The sequence below is a fragment of the Raphanus sativus genome, chromosome 9 (genome assembly GCF_000801105.2).
Source record: "Raphanus sativus cultivar WK10039 chromosome 9, ASM80110v3, whole genome shotgun sequence".
NCBI lineage: Eukaryota > Viridiplantae > Streptophyta > Magnoliopsida > Brassicales > Brassicaceae > Raphanus > Raphanus sativus.
Genome location: NC_079519.1, coordinates 29,457,154 through 29,478,859, shown reverse-complemented (window position 1 = coordinate 29,478,859; position 21,706 = coordinate 29,457,154). Strand labels below are relative to the sequence as shown.

Genomic DNA, 21,706 nt, shown 5'->3' with positions numbered 1-21,706 from the left:
AGTTCTACCAATACCGAGATCGTTCTGAATTACAACACGGTTTAGTACGCAAGCTTTATTTGGACTAAAACATGTCATTATGATAAGTAATATAAAAAGTATTAGGTGTTTCATTTTTTCTTTGGATCTAAATGATGAGTAACAATGAAATTAATGTGTAGTATATATATATTGTTTTTTCGAGTGTAAAATCTTTTTGTTTGAAGTACTAACTAATAAAATTTCTTTCATACATAAATTTTGACAAGATTGTTAGGTGTCTTTTTAAATCTTGCTTTTTCAGAAATTTAATATTTCAAGATTTTCTCTTGAAATAAGTTTTAAGATTTACCATGTGTCTTTTTTTTGGTCAAAAGATTTACCATGTGTCTTTCTGTTTTGTTATTCTTAATTTAATGATTTTAATGTTTGTATTTTATTTTATGTTTTATGATAATAATAGTTTTCCATATACACAAAGCAAACTTTGTCAAATCTTTCGGCTTATATAGGAAAACAAAACTTCTTTGTGCTCTTTCTTCTTTGTCAAGGGGTCCTAAACTTATTTTCTTTAATCAAACCTATTGGATATATTTTCTGGGCTTTGCAATATGCTCAATACAATTAATGGTAAAATATAGCCTTCTTTGAAACTTAAAAGATAGTATAATAACTTTTTAAAGAAAAAAACTATGAAAACATATGTCTGTTATTCAAAGTGTCTTTGAACCCCTGTTCTAAAACGCGTCCGGATTGACGATTTCCGGCCGCAAAAGCGTTCCACGGTTGGTCACCGTGGCGTTTTGATGTGATTCGGTAAAAAAATCGGAGTTTCTAACAGAACTTTCATTTTTGATTTATTTTGATCTGAATATAGAGTGATTACATAGAATATACGAACTTTTGATGAAAAAAACAATAAAAAAACGAAGAAAAGTGACAGAATAGTCGAGCAGCCGTCACATATTTGTTGCAGAAACCCTAAAAACTGGTGGAAGAAGACGACATTTAATTTACCATATTGCCCTTCATTAAAGAATGGCTTTAAAAAGTGCAAAAACGCAACTACCTGGCTTTGAAACCGGATTATTGATAACACTAATAGGTAGCTGAAGCCACTACACCAACATACCTTTCGTTGTTATGATAGAAATATATTTTATATAACTAAAACACCTAAAATAAATCCCCGATTAATCCACGTATAATTTCCGAATAATTGATTCGGCGCTAGGCGCTATGTGACCGCACGGGTAATGCCTAGCGCAATTTCGAACAGGGCTTTGAACACAATCAAATCGTTGTCAAAATAATTTTAAATAATCAAATCAAAACAAAACATATCTTAGTGGATGTCATGTTCTTTGTTTTTCTTTTCTTTCTTTATCTAATCAATACTCGTCATCCTTTATCTCACTAAAAAGTAAAAACAATATAATTATTCATTTCAGAACTTTATACTTAAAGAAATATTGTTATCTCGTTTTCGGAGTATGTAACACGCATGAGTGGTCTCCCATCGGCAGTTATCATAATCGTCTTCTTCTCTCTTTCTCCTCCTCGGGCGATGGGTGGAACTAGCAAGAAGAGATGGTTCTCCTTCCACCAACGATCAGCTTCCGCCACCACTGCAACCGTACCGCAACACAAACACGACGAGACTCCACCGGAGTTACTTTGTCCCATAACAGGATTCCTCATGTCTGATCCCGTTGTTGTCCCATCTGGTCAAACCTTCGAGCGTCTCTCCGTTCAAATATGTCGTAACTTAGGATACGTACCAGATCTCCTAGACGGAACCCGACCCGATTTCTCCACCGTCATCCCCAACCTCGCCATGAAGTCCACCATTTTCAGCTGGTGTGACCGTAACAAAGTTGACCATCCTCGTCCTCCTGACTCTGCCTACGTTGAAAACGTGGTTCGTGCCCGCATAGATAAAGATCCGGCACAACCAAGTAAAACATTAGTTTCGTGGTCTTGACCTGATTTATGAATGCTTAATCACAAAAAGAAAAAATTAGTTTTCATCTCAAATATTTTTAGAACATGCCATACATATAAATATAGATATATATTTCTAATTTATAAATGTTTATATTTTTATAACCTCCAAATTTTCAGATCGGACTCTAGAGCCTGAGTTTCTCCTTCCATTGGCTGAGAATTCACCTTTTGATTACGATACTGTAATGGAGGCGATACGAGCACGTTCCATGAACTCCCTGTCGCCGACAACATCACCCAAGTCAGTTACGGTCGGACAGAGTCCATATCATCCGACAAAAGCCGTTAGAGCATCTTTAACGCACGTATTTATGGGGAGTAGTTTACCAAAAAATTAATAAAAATATGAGGTGGGTCCCAATCAATTGAAACAACCAACTTTTTTGTAGTTTATATAAGCTACGATCTTGGATGGTTTTTCAACAGTACGCGGATCCTACTAACACGTGGTGGCCAGATTGGTTTTTAATTATTTTTTTTTAATCACACAAAAAAAATTAAAAAAGAATAATTTTTTTTAAGCACTTCTCTTTTAAACTATTTGGGTTAATGATGCTCTTAGTACGTTCTCTTCTTCTTCCACTACTTCATCAGGAGTTTATGTCGGAGCTGAAACTCCAAACGCTATCTCTTTCTCTTCTCCAATGTCGGCGGAAGAAGAAGATATCTTTATCAAGCTAAGAACTGGCGACATTTTCGACCACGAGCAAGGTCTCGTCTTACTTAGGAAGATGACAAGATCCAGCGAGGATCTTCGAGTCTCGCTCTGCACGGACCGTATCCTCTCCTTCCTCCGATCATTTCTCGTTTCACGGTACAACCTCGTTCAGACAAACGCCGCAGCTTCTTTGGTCAACCTCTCGCTCGAGAAACAGAACAAAGTGAAGATAGTACGTTCAGGTTTCGTTCCCTTGTTAATCGACGTTTTGAAGTCGGGAACAACGGAGGCTCAGGAGCACGTCGCCGGAGCTTTGTTTAGTTTAGCGTTGGAAGACAAGAACAAGATGGTGATCGGAGTTCTCGGCGCGGTGGAGCCTCTCCTCCATGCTCTACGTTCTTCAGAGAGCGAGAGAGCGCGTGGAGACGCGGCTCTTGCGTTGTATCACTTATCTTTGGTTCCGAGTAATAGGACTAGGCTGGTTAGAGCGGGTGCGGTGGCGACTCTGCTTCCTATGGTTAGGTCCAGTGAGTCCACGAGTAGGATACTCTTGGTGTTAAGTAACCTCGCGGCTTGTCCTGAGGGGAAAGGAGCAATGCTGGAGGGCAACGCTGTGGCGATTCTAGTAGGGAAGCTTAGGGAAGGTGGAGATGATTCCGAGGCGGCGCGTGAGAACTGTGTGGCGGTTTTGTTAATGCTTTGTCAAGGGAATATGAGGTTTAGGGGGTTGGCGAGTGAGGTGGGAGCTGAGGAAGTGTTGAAGGAAGTGGGGGAGAGTGGGAATGGGAGAGTGAAGGAGAATGCGGCGAAGATTCTGCAGGCGATGAGAGGAGGAAGCGGTGGGGATAGTGCGTTTGGAGAAAATGCGGAGGCGCGTGAACGGAACCATATGCTTGAAGCGACTGGGTTGAGTCGGAATCAGTTTCAAGGAGGACAAAACGGGGGTTTCGCTTGTTCTTCCCAGTTTTAGCTTTTTTTTTTGTTTTGATTATCTTCACTCTGGTGTCAAAAAAAAAAGAAGATTATCTTCACTCTTTGAGGTGTTTCATTTTTCTTTGGATCTAAATGATGAGTAACAAAGGCAAATTGTGTAGTATTTATATTATTTTTTGCATGTAAAATCTTTTTGTTTAAAGTACTAACTAATAAAGTTTTTTAGAACAAAAATATTGACAATCTGTTAGGTATATTTTAAAATCTTTTTGTATAGAAAATTAAAATTTCAAAATTTCCTATTAAAATAGGTATTTAGATTACCATGTGTCTTTAATTTTATTATCTCTCTTTGTTTTGTTATTCTTTATTATCCACCCATTCAAACAGACATAGTCATTTACAATTACTTATTAATACATGCACTACTAATTCAAAGACTATCATGATAATTTATTGTTTATGTTCTTAAAAAGTTAGAACATAATACCAAGTTATTTATATTTTTTTTTTTTTTTGTCATCAAACATACAGACTCATATTGACTCTGTACACCAAACTGGTAGCTCGGCATCCATGTGAATGACAAAAGACGATTGTTGTCTGGCACTACGTGCTAAACGATCCGCCTTTGTATTTGCCGTCCTTGGTACATGAATGAGCTGTGAACTATGGAAACTACTTTGTAGACTCTTAATATCCTCCAGATAACTTGCAAACGCCGGCCACTCTTCTGGTTCTGAAACCATCTTCACCAACTGAGAACAATCCGTTGCAAACGTAACCTGAAACTGACGTAAATTCCTCATACATTCCATTGCCCAAATCAATGCTTCCACCTCCGCGTGCAGGGGAGACATACTTGCCCGAACATTTCGTGCCCCCATTAAGCCCTCATAACCCTCCAGAGTACTGAACCAACCTTGTCCCGAGAAAAAGTCCTTATCCTTCCACGAACCATCTACGAAGCACCATCTCCCTGGAATTGAGGGAGGCGGATGTACTTGCGGTGGTATGGATTGTCGGATACTCAAATCTTGGGCCGCAGCCCACATAGTAGATTCCGTTTCAGCCAACGTCAGTGTATCCCTGGCATCCACATCCAGGTTACTAAAAACCTTGTTGTTCCTTGCTTTCCAGATATACCATAGTATCCATGCAAACTGATGATCATTCATCTTGGGTAGAACTCTCCAGAATAAATGATCCATATTAGTAAACAATGATTCCGAGGGGAAAACGTTTGGATTTGTTGGTATAGTCGATAATGCCCATATTTGCCGCGCTGGAGGGCATTCAAAAAATACATGATTCAAAGATTCCTCAGCACACCCACATCTATCACAATTAATTTCTCCTTGCATTCCCCGGGATTTTAAATTCTTTTTGACCGCGACACACCCTGATAATAATAAAGTTTATCAACAAAAATACATATGTTCGCTATATATTGTGTTATGGTCTATAAGAGCTCTTACATATTATAAATATTTTGAAAATTTTATGCATTATATCCATTATTAATTATTAAATATTTGAAATCAATCAATAAATTTTTTTGATTATATAAAATTATTTTATATGATTAATACTCTCTTTTCGATCATAGTGACTAAATTTTTTTATATTAATTTTAATCAATTATATTCTATTAACGTTAATTTTTTAATCTTTTAGCCATTTTTGGACGATAACATAATATATACTATTTTAGATAATAATAATTATAAATTCAATGACATTCATTTTAATAATGGGTAATTATATATTACCAAATCTAACTATTTATTAAGAGTAACAACAACTTTAACCACTATAACTTTTAACGTGAAAATTTAGAATAAAAATAATAATTTCGCATATACTAAGATAGATGATTTTCTTATGTTTGTATTTTATTTTCTATTTTATGATAATAATAATAGCTTTCTATAAACTTTGTCAAAACAAATTTTCTATAATGGCTCAAACGATTTTGCCAGTCCACTAATGGTGGGAAGCATTATGAATGAGTAGAATAATACTTAAACCTGTTGAACTAACTACTATTAATTAATTTTAAATAATAAGTATTTATGAAATAATTATTTTAATCTATAAATATTAATGAATTGAAAATCATATAAATAATTATAATTAAAAAAAATTGTGTTTTATTATAATAATTAGTTTAGTTATTTATATTTATTATTTTGTTAATATAATAAATAATATATAATTTTTTAAAATATATATTATTTCTAAAATTTCATCCAATTGTGTAAAAATATGTTATGTTTTTATCCACCATATTTTAAACTTTACATAATTTAATTAATTTTTCTGCAGTTCAGTTAATCTTTTCATGCACGATTTCGAGAATAAAGTTTTCAGAAATCATAATCTAAGTTCCAAGTGCATGATGATATCATTCTTATCAATAAAGTATGAAGTAAAAACTCGAATTGGTTTTAAGCTTACCAAACCAGTAGTCAAGTATTCCTTTGATTATAACCTTTCTCATATCATTATTTCAACTCTGCACTGATCCCAGTACAGAGTACACACACAGTGGCTTACAGTATAGACAATGTAAGGATGTGACCATATATAAGATAACAGTTTCTAAAACATCGGGAATGGATAAGACAACACTAGAGATATGAGACTTTTTTGAACCTAATCAGAGATTTAGCAGACAAACATATATATCACATAAAGTCATATGTTACTATAATAAAAAAAGACTTTAAAAGGTTTTTTTTTATTGTTAAGTAATAAGAAAACAATTATAATATTTTGATATAGCTTATAGTTTCATGAAAGAAATAGAATACATTATGCTTTATTCCATCGTAGTGCTAAACCGGGTGGTGTATCAAGGCTTTTTGAAAGTATATCCCATCGAGTTTGGCCGTCCATACACGTATCTGGCCACAGTTAGGAGGAATAAAATTATATCTTGCTCTGTATGCTTCAATTTTATAAAAATATTCTTTGTTAGCTCATTGCCTTAACAAACAAATCCATGCTGTTCTAATGAGCACATCGTCATGGAACGCGATGACATATGGAGTAGCATTGAAGTTTAAGTTCTGGACGCCTAAATCATTCTCTAGAGAATGACAATGGAGCTCAAGAATTCTACCCGGACCGAGTTCGTTATGAATTACAATACGATTTTTGTCGCATGCTTCGTGTAACCCAAAGTATGTGGTTACTAATATAAAAAATACGAGGTGTTTCATTTTTTTTATCTAAATGATTATGAGTGGAATACAAAGGCATTATTGTGTAGTATATATAAAAAAATGGTGTGAAAGGTCTTTTTATTTTGAACTACAAAATAGTATCTTACCCTATTAGTACATTTCTTTTACAAATATGTTTTGACAATATCTTTTTTATTTTGTTTTAAGATTTTCTCTTTAAATAAGTTTGGCTAGTTGGCAAGTATCTTTGTAAGTCTTGTTTTCTGTTAAACAAGTTTAAAGATTTAACATATGGAAGTAAACTCTATGGGCTTGATTAGTAATTGCTGTATCTTTCAATTTTTTGCTGTAGAATTAAAACTGCAGATTTTTTTTGCTGAATTGCGGATATAATTGCTGTAAAAATTTTGGCTGTCAAATAGTTATAGATTTTCTTTAAAAGCAAGATTGGTTATAAATCAGCTGTAGATTAATAGTAGTATATACATATGTTAAAGAACACAGAAAATAAATATGAAATAAAATCTATAATAATTTCTAAATTTTATTATATAAATAACAATATCAATTTAAATTTCCATAAAATAGATCAATCATGTTGGAACTAGATTTATATATAAGGCACTCTTAATATATTTTTATGTTTTTATGGCACACACACATGATTTATGAATCAGTTGAAACGATTATCAAATTATTTATAAACTTTGTAATAACATTTTTTTGTTTACAAAATTATTTTATTAGAGTTTCTAAATGATTTATAAATTTTATATAGTTTTATAGATTCATTTATGTGATTTATTAAAATTTATAAAATCGTTTTTAGATGCTTCTTAATCTAATAAAACATTGGCCTTAGGCCTTTATTCTTTTGGAAAAAACTACATATACATAGGTCTTAGAAATAAATATTTTAGGTCCCCAAATTTGTAAAACAAAATTAGTTGAGATCTTTAATAAATTGTATATAGACCCTTAAATCTCAGGATCGGCCCTGACTCACGTTTTTACAAAATAGGACTTTGCTTCAGTGGGGGTTATATCTTCTGTTGTTTTCACATGGTAAATCTTAGCAGTTGTTTCAGATAAAATCTTATAACATTATTTTCTAAAAAACGAAATTTAAAAATATACTTACCAAAATTGTCAAACTTGTTTTTAAAAGATATGGAAACACATATGTGTAAAAGACTGTTCACACTACTTTTTTCTTATAAATACTACATATTAACGCCTTTGTACTCCACTCATAATCATTTAGATAAAAAAATGAAACACCTTGTACTTTTTATATTATTTACTACATACTATACATTACATGAAATTTGCCAAAAAAATCGTATTATACTTCATAACGAACTCGGTCTTGGTAGACATCTCAAAATTTTCGTTGTGTTTCCAACGATAATTATTTAGGCATAAAAACCTTAGCCTTCAATGCTTCTCCATATATCATCTCATTCCATGATGAATTAATTCGTGAGACAAGATGGACATGTTTGTTAAGGCAAGGAGCTAACATGGAATATTTTTATCAAGTTCAAGTATACAAAGCAGGAGACGTAATTATCCCTAAATGTGGCCAGATACGTGTATGGACAACAAAATTTGATGTGATATACTTTTCAAAAAACTTTGATATACAACCCGTTTTAGCATTACGCTGCAATAAAACAATAGAATAAAGAATAACATATTTCTATTTTTCAGAAAACTATAAACTATATCAAAAATATTATATTAACAATTGAGTTTGTGTGATATATATGTTCGTTTGCTAAATCTCTGATGAGGTTCAAAAACGTCTCATAGTTTTGGTATTGTCATATCCATTCTCGATGTTTTAGCAACCGTTATCTTATTGTCACATCCCCACATTGTCTATAGATGAGTGGGATAGTGTGTACTGGATTCAATGGAGAGCTGGAATAATGATATGAGAAAGGTTATAATCTAAGAAAAACTTGCCACTGGTTTGGTAAGCTTGACACCAATTCAAGTTTTTACTTCATTCTTTATTGATAAGAATGAAAGCATCACATACTTGGAAACAAACAGGTCCTTTCTACGTGTTTCAGACAAATCAATATGATCAAAAACTGAAAATATTTCACATCTCCTGGTTGGCAAAATAGTTATCAGATCAAAAACATTGACATGCTTTTGTTTGTTTGTTCCACTTGGAAAAACACAATCATACGACCTTATGACTGGGGTATAAATTAATGTTATCCATAGGCTACTTTTGTAACATATACAAAGCTAACTGATTCATATACCTTGTGACAATAAGAACAAGGATGCATTATGAGAACTTGAACATGCTTTTGTATGGATCATTGCAGTTTTCAGCATGCTTTATGATTTCTTGGTCCAGCTCTAATAATTCTTCTACGTACATGCTCAAAACTTTTTTGTACATATTTTAGTATATTTAACCGTAATAGACATTTTTTTGAAAAATCGTAATAGACTTTTTCATAAAATAAAATTTGTAAAACTCATTATTCTACGTTACATTTCGATTTTCTGCGAGTGTTTTTTTAGGGACTAGTTGATCTTTGTGTTCGTGATCTGGATGTTATAGTTGGGTTTCATTTTGTCTAATCAAAGAGTGATACTTGTTGGAAGACAGAATTAAATTGGAACACAAAAATACTCATACTACTTATTAATCCGCCGAGTGGTACGCATCATGTGTATATGAGTTTAGCACGTTCCTCCGAGAATTTTGTAATTCTTTTAGCCATTTATATATGAATATATCCCTTGGAACATGTAAAAGAAGAAGTTAAATTGACTCTTGATCAAGTTGGTAAACCTTCTTTCCAAAATACATATTGGATTATTTCAGGCTGTTCTCAAACAAGTGTTGGGATTGATTACTCCGGTTTGAGTTTAATCAGCTTGATTACTCCGGTTTGAGTTTAATCAGCTTGGAGAGTTATGGTTTTGTGTCAAATATTCACAACACAGCAGAATGTAGTGGCCAGTACAGTGATAATGTTGACATTGAAGTTACTCCACACGGTTTATATGAAGACTTCAGTCTCTGTAATATATGTGTAGGCCGGATCGGTGCAGCCTGACTATTTACCGGGCTTTTCTTGGCCCAGTTCAGAAATCAAGAAGCCTCCGGATCTATACCTGTATAGACCGGATCTCAAACCGAGATTTAGATTTGACACCCTCAATTTTCGACTTAACATGTGCGACTTAACATGACCATATCCACCACACGTTGTTCAAGTCTTCTAATTAAATAACTAGATCATGACCCGCGCAACCGCGCGGGAATTAATTTTTTTTTTAACACATAGCATATATTCTATAGTAGTTAATACAATTTCAAGTTTGTATTTTGCAGAGATCGTAATTTTATACAATTTTGAGAATTTTTTCTTATTCTATATTTGGTTTTGTTTTCTTTTGTGTTAGATTCTCAGAGTTTATCTCCAATTGTAGTGGTGATAGGTTTCATCAATTGTTTCTGATTTGTCTTTAAAACATACCAACAAAGATTTACCGTGCGGACACATAAAATTTTTATATTCATTAAATAATTTAAATGAAACTGTATTAATCTAAAAAATTATTAGATTTAATTTTTTTTTATTAATAGAAAAAAAATATTTAATTTGTATGCAAAAATCAAACTTAAACTAATAAAATGATTTTTTTAAAAAAAATTGTATAAATTCAAGTGCCGTCAAATTATACAATCTCTAGTAATGTTCTTATAATATTCAATTCACTTATATAATTTGTTGGAAAAAGAAATCGAATAATGAGTTTTATTTTAAATATCATGTTTTCCATTGTTATTTGTTATAGAGGAAATATTATTTTAATATTTAAAAATAGGATTATATCTTATTTTGGAGTTAATGAAAGCTACATGTTTTTTAAAGGAAATTATATAAGATTGGTGGATTGGTGATATATTATTAGAAAACAAAGTTATGTGATTTTAACTTTACTTCTTTTTTCGTATTTAGATGTAATCATACTTTCATATTTAGATGTAATTTTTATATTGCAAACATTTGGTGTATTCTTTGAATATAATAAAAGAGTGGGATTGTTATATTTCACTATAACCGTAACTATTATTTGGATCCACCAATTATTTTATATATGTAATTGTTTGAAACCAGTGGAGACATTTAGATCTTCATCCATCATACTTTCATATTTAGATGTAATTTTTATATTGGAGATATTTGTTGTATTCTTTGAATATAATAAAAGAGTGGGATTGTTATATTTCACTATATAAGTATGATAATGTATATTTAATTTATATAATAATGTATATTTAATTGATAGAATGCTGACTCGTTTTGGACTGGTCATTGGTAACCATTTTTGGATCCACCAATTCTTTTATATTTGCTCAATGATACACTCTAGCGAACTATCATATAACTTTGTTGATAATATACAGGGCGTTAAAAGTTTTGTCCATAATGTTAAAGGAAAGAATAGTTATAAAAAATGAAAAAGTTAAATGATAGTTATGGTGGACTGAAAAGGTAAATGCGTGATAGTAAACTATTTTAGGAAAAATTTAAATGAGAGGTTAAACTATGAATAATAATGTGATGTCCAAATTAAAAATCCACCTAGAAGAAGTTGTAATGTTTCTGTTTTAATAAGATAGATCAGCTACACTAATGAAAACAAAGTACAAAGAGCTTTCATGCTTTGATTTGATAACACTGCTTCACCAAATATGCATATAATAAAATGTTAGTTGAACCACCCTGGGTTACGTATGACAAAGAAGCCCATCATATTAAGTTACTTTTGCTTGATTTGCACATATAGATGTTTGAAAGTTACAAGTCCTATGTTCTATACTGTCTACATTTGTACCCATAGTTTGATATGTTGTCGACATTCAATCAATTTATGATATTGAGAGGTATGCAATTTCGTAAAAAAAAACATTACATCTATTAGTCTAGTCATCTGATTCACTTATTAGTTTTGAGTTTGAGTATATTACTTTTGTAAAAATGTGTTGTATGGTAACGTCTTAAACATGACCATAAAGATTAGGTTAATTTCCCAATAATTACTGTAACTAAGATAACCACATTACACATGAATCAAGTAGACCAACGGGAAACACTATACTTCTAAACACTAAACTTTTCAACTAAATGTCCCTTTGGTCAGACCATAGCAATCCCATTAACTACGTCATTTAGGAAAACAAGGCGGATCATTCTTAAACACACATCATCGTGTCCCCCCGTAGCGTGATTATTTAGACACCTGAAGAAACGGCACCGTTTCAGATCATCTTCATCATTCATCACCTCTCCATAAAAAACGGTATAAAGACAGAACACAGAGACACACGCAAGCAAACGGTAAATAAAAGAAAAAAACTAAACTTGTCACCGAGTCAAAGCTTCACGTCCCGACCGAACACACATCTAGTTCTCAATTTACACTAATGCCACTGTCTCCGCCGCATCACTGATCCACTACATTTCGCCGGAGAATTTAAAAAAAAATGGCGAATAACTCGAAACAGAAGATGTCGGAGCTGTTAACGAAGCTCGGTGATAGAGACACGTTCACAATGGCGGCGAAAGAGCTAGACTCGATGGCGAGAAACATCGACCCCACCTCCGGCGGGAATCTCCAGTCGTTCGTCTCCGTCGTCCTCTCAGCCGACGCCGGAGATAAACCGGCGGTTCGAAAGCACTGCATCCACCTGCTCGCGGTTCTATCCGTCTCTCTCCCTCCGAACGCTCTCTCTCCTCACCTCCCCAAGATCCTATCCCGCGTCACGCGCCGCCTCCGCGATCCGGACTCCTCCGTCCGCTCCGCCTGCGTCGCGGCGGTGTCGGCGATCGCTTCCCGGACGACGAAGCCTCCCTTCGCTTCCGCGTTCTTGAAGCCGCTGTCGGAGGCGCTGTTCACGGAGCGGGAGGCGAACGCGCAGATCGGAGCGGGGCTGTGTCTCGCGGCGGCGATCGACGCGGCGGAGGATCCGGATCCGGGTCGGTTAGGAACGACGCTTTTGCCGAGGCTGGAGAAGCTGGTGAAGTGTAATGCTTTTAAGGCGAAATCTGCCGGAGTCGTCGTGATCGGAAGTGTGATCGGCGCTGGTGGTGTCTCCGGCGGTGGATTGAGAGGGTTGTTGGATTGTTTGGTTAGTTTCTTGAGTAGTGAAGATTGGGCGGCGAGGAAAGCGGCGGCTGAAGCTTTGGGGAGGTTGGCGACGGTGGAGAGGAAGATCTTTGAAGGAAAGCGATACGACAAGGTGAAAGCTGTGAGAGAGGTGATGAATCAGATGATAGAGGTTTGGACACAAGTACCAGATTTATCAGAGGAGGTTTCTCCTCCCAGATCTAATGCTTCTTCTAAAGGTAATCTTCCTCCACCATTGGATCTTTAGCCAAATTAGGAAACTTTTTGTTGTTTAGTACACTGTACATTACTATTCTTGGTTAAGATTTTTTTGTCTCTATATCCTTCAGGCTCTGGAGTTGCATCAACACCTGCTAAACCGAGAACTCGTCTGGTTGACAGATCAACTCCACCGGGGAGCTCAGTAGCCACCGCGAGGAGACGGACTAATAATGTAAGAAGTAGCGATCAGAAGAAAACAAGTTCAGTACCATCACATACTAAATCAAACGTAAGGAGGAGATTGGAGTTGAAAGCTGGAGGAGGAGCAAGTATTCTCAGTGGTGAGCCTCTTGAAGAAGAATATCACACCCATAATGAAAATACAACAGAAGAGGGTCAGATGCAGAAGCTAGGAGGTGGTGCCAGTTCGCATGTCTTGTCTGAAAACAAGAGTAGTAGTAATAACTGCAGAGGTTCTGAAGATATGTCTCTGATCCGTAGTCAGCTTGTTCAGATTGAACAACAGCAATCCAATCTAATGGACCTTCTTCAGGTTTGTTCTGAAACATGATTATAGTCCATATATAGTTCCTGGAAACTTATTATGTGTTTTATTTCATTAGAGATTTGTTGGAAGCTCGCAACATGGAATGCATAGTCTGGAAACTCGAGTTCAGGGCCTAGAGCTTGCGCTAGATGAGATATCTTATGACTTGGCAGTTTCAAATGGGAGAATGAGTTCAAACAGAAACAACTGTTGTCTCATTCCTCCTGGAAGATTCATCACATCCAAATTCTGGAAGAAATCAGTTTCAGCACCAAGGCTGGCCACTTATAGGAACAGAAATGCACAAACCATGGGGTTGCAAGGCTCTAGGCAGCGGTTTAATGGTCCTGCAGGGTTTATTGTCAACCCATTAGCTGAAATTCGACCAGATAATGTATCTGCAGGTATGTTGTTGTATTCTTTTGCTGAAGCAGTTCTGTGTTTAGTCAACAACATAATCAAGAAACATTTGTTTGATTCTTTCGCAGGTATGCCTCACAACTAAGGGAAGAAGAGAAACAAAACTTTCAAAAGATTCTTAGACTTGGAAACCACTGTGTGTGAATGTGGTGATTCTTACTGATTACTAAGTCATAATATTTACTACCACCCTAAGTTCACATCCATGTTCTGTTTCTTTTTTTTTCTTGAAAATATGTTGTACTAAAATCCTTGAATATTTTAGGCTAAGTAGCTACCTAACTTGTGTAAATTCACGGGTTGAATAATTGATGTAGTTGTCAACTGTTTTTCTTTCTGTACTTTGGAAAAGAAAATGGATCTATCTTATCTTTTAGTTGAACTATTTATTGCCTACGCTGTTGCTGTTTCTACTGATTTTTTTGTGTCATAAAGGGACTTCATGGGCAATCCTATAGTTTAGTAGGTCTCAAAAGTAGAAAGAAAACTTTACAATGTCAGTGATTCTTAATTATTTTTGTATTGTGGTCCATGTTTGAGTATGGGCAATCAAACATAGACAAAACATAAATGCTCAAGCAGTGGTGATCATGTGACTTTAGAGTAAAGACTACTAATGGAGACTAAGAGTATAGTGGCCGAGTGAAAGTGTAAGCACATGATTACTGTATAGCAAGTTTGCAAGTTGATTAAGACAAACGTAAGAAAAAAAGGAATCAAGCTAAAAGTAAAAGCAAAAAACATCACACCACATGTTGCTTTTCATTCTTTCTAAGGACTGAATCATTCAAGTTCTTGTTGTTGCCAATCTACTTGCTTCTACTATATTTGGTAAAATTATGCAACAAAATGTTAACTATATATGATACTTTGCAATGAGAAAAAAAAATAAAAAAAAATCGATGCTTTTGTATATGATCCCCACTCAAAATCATACCCAGTCCTTGAAGGGGGACAAGGATCCCTTCTGTTTTCTCTCAAACAATGGAACAAACGGCTCACACCAGAAAGAACTAAATGTATATAAAAGAATCTTTATGAACAACTAAAACAGTAAAAAATGCAAAGATAAAACATGAAATCTCTTTCACCTTTTGTAAAAAATAACCATCAAAAGAAGTCTACGCAAAAATTGACCTTCTTTAACGGCTCTTCTTTTACTTTCTTTTTTCTTTGTGTGTGTTCTCATCATCTTTATGATACAGGAGCAACCAGATTCAACTCAAGAGGCTTCAAAGCTGCCTGAACAAGTTCTTGAACAGTACGGTTACGGCGACAAACATCTGAGAGTTCCTCTGCGTGCCCTATCAGAGAATTCACATCAGCTCCATTAGTAACATCGGATAACCCTTGTAAGAACTTGGTAGCCTCAGTCTCTGTCACAGCTGTTCTAGGTATCAGGCTAACGCTTTGCTTAGCCCAACCCACTGCTTGTAAACCGTATGTTCTGGTCAGCGCTAGCAGCGTGTATGTTACCTAAACCAAAACCCACAACAAAACATAAGAAACTATGTTTCAAATGCCATAAAACATATTGATTCCTGAAGTTACCGTATCTAGCCGAGAACTAGGAAGTGCCCCTGCTAATGATGAGATCAAGATTCTTGTGATTGTTGCTCCCCTGGGGATAATGACACTGTCCCTGATTCGTACAAACTGTTCTTCATTCACAGACTTCTCGAGGTCGAAAACGTCGGATAAAAATGTCAATATCGAGTGGCAGGCCTCTCTGGAGAACATTATAAACATCAATGTCAAAACCTTCTAAGCGGAAAACAACTTGTGATGAGCAAAAAACAGAGAGTAAAAACCTGTGCTGCACTGTCATTCCAATAACTGCGCAATCTACAATTGGTGAAAAGATAGGAGATGGAATAAACAAATGTGGACAGTAACGAAGACATCTTGACGCCAACAAAAAGCAATCATCAGCTATGTCTGGTCTTGCAGTTACTTCCTGTAAGATGGCAAAGAGAATCAGACACTACAAATGATATATAAGAACTTGATGAGAATATTTACTACTGAGTGAAGTCATTAACCTTGATGCTTGTCATAAGACATGTCGTGTGTGCAAAGAGTGTTTCAATCAGATTCTTCAAGTAGTCAGCACAAGATGGGTCTGAACCAAAAATCTGCAAATCACACAAAGATTTAGATTCTCTAAAAGCTTTTCTCTAAGCATTCCATTGATTGAAAATAATAACACAAATTACCTTTATAACTTCACTGGAGAGATAAAGAAAGCATGGCTGATGATGTTGCTGGTAATGGAACTGAATCTTTGCCAGCATTTCGCCAATTGTGTTAATAATGTATCTTCCAGAAGTACGTACCTACAAACACAATTGTATCCTCTATCAAAATTCTCATCCAAAAAGTACTTCTAGATCTTCCCTTACTTGCATGGACATGGAATGTTCAGCAAACAGAGGAACAAGAAGAGACAGGTCAATTAAAAAAAAAAATTAAAACGATGGTGTGAAGCTCACAGCATATTTGCATGCTCTGCATAGAGATTCCATTGTCCTCATGTCCCAAGGACGACTGCAGTTAAACCATTCTTAAGTAAGAGACTACATTTAAAAAAGGCATTTTGGAGAACATGTATTAGTCATCCAGTGTGTCTAGAAACACTCACGCATCAAAAATTACTCTGAAGATAGCCCAGTGCTTATTTATCTCTGCAGCAACAGCTTCAGGGTGGTTCACATACCTAGGGTAGTAGCATCTTTTAGCAAGACTAAACAAAACATACGGAGTTACAGTTGCATTATTGAGATATTATACAAACCTGAATAGGAAGGCAAACCGGTCAATATGAACAGTTAACTCCCGCGCATGCTTCTTGTCCAAATCTTCTTTTGCCGCTTCCTGATTCACAGATGCAAGGTTCAAATCACTACAAGCCTATTAATCTATCAAACAAACACGCAGAAAGTCAAGAAGGCGAACCTCTAGAGGAGAAGCGACTGAAAAGCATAATTTCTCAAGTGCACTCCTGGCCTGATCTAAAGGAAGTTCTGTAACAACCATTCTGCATAAACAAAACCTTAGAGATGTTAATAACACACGAATGAGGAGACAATAATCCATCATTCAGTTGACAACATACCCTAAAGCTTCAACAAGATTTAGCGAATCCTCAGCAGATACTTTATAACCACCACCACCATTAATTGCCATACAATAGATTGTAAATAAGTCTTCAAAATACCCGCAAAGATTTTTCCGGCAATCTGCAGTAAAAAAGGTTACAAAAACCAACTAAGAGAACACATAATATAATATATGCATATCAGTTTCAAGTTGAAACTTTCAACACAACCACCTTCCTATGTTTCACAAACAATCCGCATTTAAAAAACATTAGTTGTTAGATAGTTATAACTTGTATATTCACATCATTAGCATTAAAAAGTAACTTGTTAATGGCAGTTGAGATCAAACGAGACTAGAAAACACAAATCAGTTCAAGGAAAGCATACAACAAAATTCCAAATACTTGCCAGTATTGCAATGTGCCCTATATATGCTAGCAATATTCAGCAGAGTCGAAGTCAGATCCATTAGCGTAGGTTCCAGTCAGACCTTTCAACTAGCTGCCATCTTTCGAAGTAAGTCAGTAGGCACAATGCAATTGAATTTTTACAGATGTCAGAAAGTACGAAATTTCATGAATCTGTGTCGTCCAAATAAACTAAGCGCTATTCTGCTGGAGAATTCAAGAAGAGAAAACTTAAAAAGCAGCCCTGGAAACATATTTATAAAAGGAGAGCTAGTTCAATCCTATAAGGGCTATAACCATCAGATAGCTGATGTAATCATCAATGGTAAAACCAAAATTTCTTTTTAAGGTCAGGAAACAACAAAGAGATTAGACAGCCAGTTCTATAGAACTCATTATAATATCAATGTTATGCTTAGAAGGGAAATGAGAAGGAAGACTCCAAGAGGGAATACAATACCGTCACAAATATGTCTAAAAGCCAAAGCTGCAGCTGCTGCACAATCTTCAGATGTCCCCATTCCACTCATTAGAATTCTAATGATTGACGGCAAAATTGAAACACTAGCTGGCGCAGCATTAAGCCATTTTGAATAAGCCCCAACAAGTAAGCATGCTGAAATCAAATAAGGAAAGAGACTTAAAATAAATTTGCTATTCAACTAGAAAAACTTAAGCATATCTCGGAAAGTTTCTTCACAGTATAAGCTAGTAATTTCTACCACGCAGCTTTTCACCTTCTACATTTTTTATCTGATAAAAATAAACTACTCACCTGTCTGAAGCAATTGCACTTGCTGAGGAAGATTTTGAAGCAAGGCCATCACCTGATGTGGAATGTGTAAAGAATGAAATTTCAGTGAACGATACACTAATAGGGGCAGAGTAGAATAAACGTAAAGTTGTTTCATAACTTTAAAACACATAAATCTAATGGGGACAAAGACCTACAAGCCTACTGTAGCATTAAAACTAAATTGGAAACACATATTCCACAGACAGTGACAAATGAATAAAAATTGGCAGCAGCAGCATCATCATATATGAACGTGCACATGGAGGAACTATCCCTAATACACACCTGGGGCATGACTTCAGCTTCAACAACTGAAACATAGTTGGATATTGCCCAAATACAGAACAAGATAGCTTCTGCTGGACGCCATTCTTGAAAATTATTTCCTGTCTGAGCATTGGCCTGAGTACATTTCACAAACGTCAAAGATCGTCTTAACATCTTTTCTAATTTTAACTCTATATAATATTTGATTTCATAGCTCCCAATGCACATAAAATAGCATGCTTAATAGTAATACACAGTACAAACCTCAAGAAGCTTCATATAGAGAATCTTAAGAGTTGTATCGCCTCCCAGGATTAATGCAGCGTCAATTAATACATCTGCAACAGCTGGCAATATAAAACATTCCATCAGTATAAAAGCAATGAGAAGGGAGCAGGAGATTTTGATCTATGTAACAAGCCATATGAGGCTATGTTACCATATCTAGTCTGCTTGAATTCCTTAAGGTCCTCATACGAGAGGCCTTGATAATCTTCAGGATACTGAACTCTGAAGCCAACCTGTCAAGAAAACCAGTTTATATGTTTAAACCCACAGAACTGTAGAGCATAAGAGAAGCCATATAATTTGCTGTTTTCCACCAAAAGATGAAAAATTAAAATGAAAATTTAGTAACCATTATTTTTAAAGAGCAACACTAATAAACGCATAAGTCAACCATTCTTGAAAGAATGGCTAACAAAAAGGAACTTGAGGAGTACACTTACCAAAGATACAAGGCTCTCATAGGCTGGCCGGAAGATATGCTGCCTTCGGTTTCTCTCAGCTTCAATAGATGCTTCACTACCCAAGGAACTATAAGAATCCCTGATAGAGTAAAATCAGACTCTCAGAATATAAGACTAGAAGTCCCCCAGCAAACATAGACAAGAATGATGTTACCTCTTTGTCAACGCAAGTTGAAGACTGTGCCAAAAGTTGAACGTCATAGAGGCTATATCAAATTCTGGGTGCGAAGTAACTTCCAGCAGGGCATGGACAATAACCATTGATTCATCTGAACCTAGATGTCAGAAAGAGTACCATAACATATTAAACTACCAACTAAAGGATCTGGAGTACCAAAAGCGATTTAGATACATGAAAGGGAACACTTAAAGCAACATAGCAGAGTAGTAGAAATGAGGTTGTGTATACCTGTAGCGATCAATTCAACATATGAATCGCCCACGTCAGCGAATAATCGACCAATAGCTTTGACATCTTCTTCGTCCTGAAAGTGAAACAAATGTAGGCCATTCGCACCTTACTATTTATGGTATAGGATAACAGGACAGGAAATATGTGAAGCAACGAAGCCTAGTATCAAGCAGATTAATCCATCAGCTTGCCTGTATTAATACAAAAGGTTAACAGGATCAATAACAATACCTTTGAAGAATCTCTTAGATGGGCTTTAAGACTTAAAATCTGAGGTACAATAACTTGAATCAAGGGTGTTTGAGCAGAAATGCCACCAGAGCTTGGTGATGCCGTGTAATGTATCAGTTCAGATATAACTGCAAAATTGAAAAATGAAGTTTATCAATAAATAGTCTAAGAGTACATTCAAATTATTTGTCCAGAAAATAGTTTTTTCAAGTATCCCAAAAGACTAAAAGGCAACGAGTATACCATTTACAGATGCCTCTGAGAGTGGATCAGAGCTCAAACTTGAGAGAGCTGCATGCACCAATGGATGACAGGCAAGCACTGCTCCAGGAATCCTGAAAAAAAAATCCAAAAGTTTACCAGCATATACTGATCGTTGCCAAGTTAAATATCTGTGAAAAAATAGGACGGCTAACTAGAAGCAACCAAAAGTTATGGACCAGATAAACTTAGCTTTGTGTCTAAGAGAATAAGGAAAAGAAAATGTTAACCAAATAGAAAGCAAACAGAAAGAGCATACCCATGCCTAAGACGGAGCCAAGAAGCAAATGCCTCAAGAACCTGAATTCCAAAATCACAAAGAATAAAATAATTGACATCAAGTGACCCCCCTTGCAACACTAGAAAACACTAGCTGATCCAACACACACACAGGCATACAAAAAAACATCAATTCTACTCTAAATTCGGACGTACGAGATAGTTTTTAGGAATCTAATGATATATAAAAAAAAAGATAAGCGCTGACCTGTTCCTTAAGTTCGGAAATATTCAAACATGCTGTTAATATACTAAGTGCAGCTTCCATCTGAGAAGTAAGCTCATTCTCAAATTGACGCCGACGGTCCGGACGAGCAGCTATTTTGTAGTTAAACGTTTCCTGGTCATAGCAAGAAGAGGACATCATATAACCATCTAAACTGAAGTTAATATTACAATTAAAAGAGAGATGAATAATCAAACAAATGGATGTAGAATACTACCTCGGGTAGAACTGTCAAGAGTTCCAAGAAACCAGGCACATATTCAGGATGCATATTCATCTCATCCCTAAGCCAGCTAACTATACCACTATCTCCCCAATCTGCCGCAGGAACGTGCACCGCCAAGGCAGCAACAGCAATACTAATCTACAATACAAAATACTTCAGCTCAACCCAAGCCAACAACTCCCCCCACATGCGCATAATGGAGAAAAGATTGTTGAAGCTTATACCTGGGTCCTGACTTTAGGGGGCCCTTTGTGAAACTTTTTTAACAATGTCTGCACGTAAGACAATGGTGACATTAAAAAATAATGCCGGAAACACTGAGAAAGTACTTGTCCACTATCAAGAGTACATGGTTGCCCACAATTATAGGCTGGAATAAGGATAAGAACTTAGATGTCAGGGTAACACTAATTCAACTGAGTTTTTTCCTATTGCCTTATTGTTCAAAAATAACAAACATACATAACTATTCAGAACTCATGAAAAAATTAGTTGAATAGAACAAAGACTTACCGTTAATGATTCTCGTAGCTTCTGAAAAGCCCCAGGTGGTAGTTCTTCGAAATCTCTTTGAACCTTTAAGACAAACCAGATGTCAACCAGTCTCCAAGATTGCATACATAGAGAGAGAGAGAGAGAGA

The 21,706-nt window shown here is 35.5% G+C and overlaps 5 protein-coding genes across 6 annotated transcripts in view; 2 read left to right on the top strand and 3 right to left on the bottom strand.

Annotated features, from left to right (window-relative positions):
- Positions 1–1,382: 1,382 nt before the first annotated feature.
- LOC108837919 (U-box domain-containing protein 41-like) lies at positions 1,383–3,796 on the top strand. The gene is made up of 3 exons (XM_056993582.1): positions 1,383–1,937; positions 2,104–2,278; positions 2,552–3,796. The coding sequence occupies exons 1-3, from the start codon at positions 1,484–1,486 to the stop codon at positions 3,612–3,614; spliced, it is 1,692 nt and encodes a 563-aa protein (XP_056849562.1). The 5' UTR covers positions 1,383–1,483; the 3' UTR covers positions 3,615–3,796.
- Positions 3,639–4,788, bottom strand: LOC130500206 (uncharacterized). Its single transcript, XM_056994966.1, has 2 exons — positions 4,440–4,788; positions 3,639–3,643 (listed from the first exon to the last, which is right to left on the bottom strand). Exons 1-2 carry the CDS (start codon positions 4,786–4,788, stop codon positions 3,639–3,641), a joined length of 354 nt encoding a protein of 117 aa, XP_056850946.1.
- Positions 4,789–6,394: 1,606 nt separating this feature from the next.
- On the bottom strand, positions 6,395–6,804 carry LOC108825278 (S-protein homolog 25-like). Its single transcript, XM_056994965.1, is given in 3 exon segments — positions 6,395–6,447; positions 6,450–6,530; positions 6,579–6,804. Coding segments are annotated over 3 exon segments (360 nt in total).
- Positions 6,805–11,835: 5,031 nt separating this feature from the next.
- LOC108827413 (TORTIFOLIA1-like protein 3) lies at positions 11,836–14,495 on the top strand. The gene is made up of 4 exons (XM_018600804.2): positions 11,836–13,160; positions 13,272–13,696; positions 13,767–14,094; positions 14,179–14,495. The coding sequence occupies exons 1-4, from the start codon at positions 12,299–12,301 to the stop codon at positions 14,193–14,195; spliced, it is 1,632 nt and encodes a 543-aa protein (XP_018456306.1). The 5' UTR covers positions 11,836–12,298; the 3' UTR covers positions 14,196–14,495.
- Positions 14,496–14,999: 504 nt separating this feature from the next.
- The window catches only part of LOC108823461 (transportin MOS14), a 7,522-nt gene continuing 815 nt past the window's right edge, over positions 15,000–21,706 (bottom strand). The window contains exons 3-27 of one of the 2 annotated variants that reach the window (XM_018596675.2): positions 21,579–21,641; positions 21,290–21,337; positions 21,057–21,203; positions 20,822–20,953; positions 20,594–20,634; positions 20,317–20,408; positions 20,074–20,201; positions 19,840–19,915; positions 19,585–19,705; positions 19,410–19,509; positions 19,121–19,202; positions 18,946–19,028; positions 18,700–18,816; positions 18,394–18,445; positions 18,079–18,234; positions 17,226–17,349; positions 17,066–17,147; positions 16,905–16,984; positions 16,752–16,826; positions 16,603–16,657; positions 16,327–16,446; positions 16,153–16,245; positions 15,922–16,067; positions 15,662–15,839; positions 15,000–15,586 (exon numbers count right to left, since the gene is read on the bottom strand). In XM_018596675.2, the coding sequence (XP_018452177.1) occupies positions 15,305–15,586; positions 15,662–15,839; positions 15,922–16,067; positions 16,153–16,245; positions 16,327–16,446; positions 16,603–16,657; positions 16,752–16,826; positions 16,905–16,984; positions 17,066–17,147; positions 17,226–17,349; positions 18,079–18,234; positions 18,394–18,445; positions 18,700–18,816; positions 18,946–19,028; positions 19,121–19,202; positions 19,410–19,509; positions 19,585–19,705; positions 19,840–19,915; positions 20,074–20,201; positions 20,317–20,408; positions 20,594–20,634; positions 20,822–20,953; positions 21,057–21,203; positions 21,290–21,337; positions 21,579–21,641 (2,673 nt within the window). In that variant the 3' untranslated portion in view covers positions 15,000–15,304. The remainder of the gene's footprint in view (positions 15,587–15,661; positions 15,840–15,921; positions 16,068–16,152; positions 16,246–16,326; positions 16,447–16,602; positions 16,658–16,751; positions 16,827–16,904; positions 16,985–17,065; positions 17,148–17,225; positions 17,350–18,078; positions 18,235–18,393; positions 18,446–18,699; positions 18,817–18,945; positions 19,029–19,120; positions 19,203–19,409; positions 19,510–19,584; positions 19,706–19,839; positions 19,916–20,073; positions 20,202–20,316; positions 20,409–20,593; positions 20,635–20,821; positions 20,954–21,056; positions 21,204–21,289; positions 21,338–21,578; positions 21,642–21,706) is intronic. The other variant, XM_056993581.1, reaches the window with a different exon arrangement.

Excerpts from the sequence above, each read along its gene's own strand:
- LOC108837919 (XM_056993582.1), top strand. The coding sequence starts at position 1,484 with ATGAGTGGTCTCCCATCGGCAGTTATCATAATCGTCTTCTTCTCTCTT. Across the intron at positions 1,938-2,103 it reads TAAAGATCCGGCACAACCAA|ATCGGACTCTAGAGCCTGAG; the intron begins GTAAAACATTAG and ends CCAAATTTTCAG. Across the intron at positions 2,279-2,551 it reads CCGACAAAAGCCGTTAGAGC|GTTCTCTTCTTCTTCCACTA; the intron begins ATCTTTAACGCA and ends TGCTCTTAGTAC.
- LOC130500206 (XM_056994966.1), bottom strand. The coding sequence starts at position 4,788 with ATGGATCATTTATTCTGGAGAGTTCTACCCAAGATGAATGATCATCAG.
- LOC108827413 (XM_018600804.2), top strand. The coding sequence starts at position 12,299 with ATGGCGAATAACTCGAAACAGAAGATGTCGGAGCTGTTAACGAAGCTC. Across the intron at positions 13,161-13,271 it reads ATCTAATGCTTCTTCTAAAG|GCTCTGGAGTTGCATCAACA; the intron begins GTAATCTTCCTC and ends TATATCCTTCAG. Across the intron at positions 13,697-13,766 it reads ATCTAATGGACCTTCTTCAG|AGATTTGTTGGAAGCTCGCA; the intron begins GTTTGTTCTGAA and ends TTATTTCATTAG.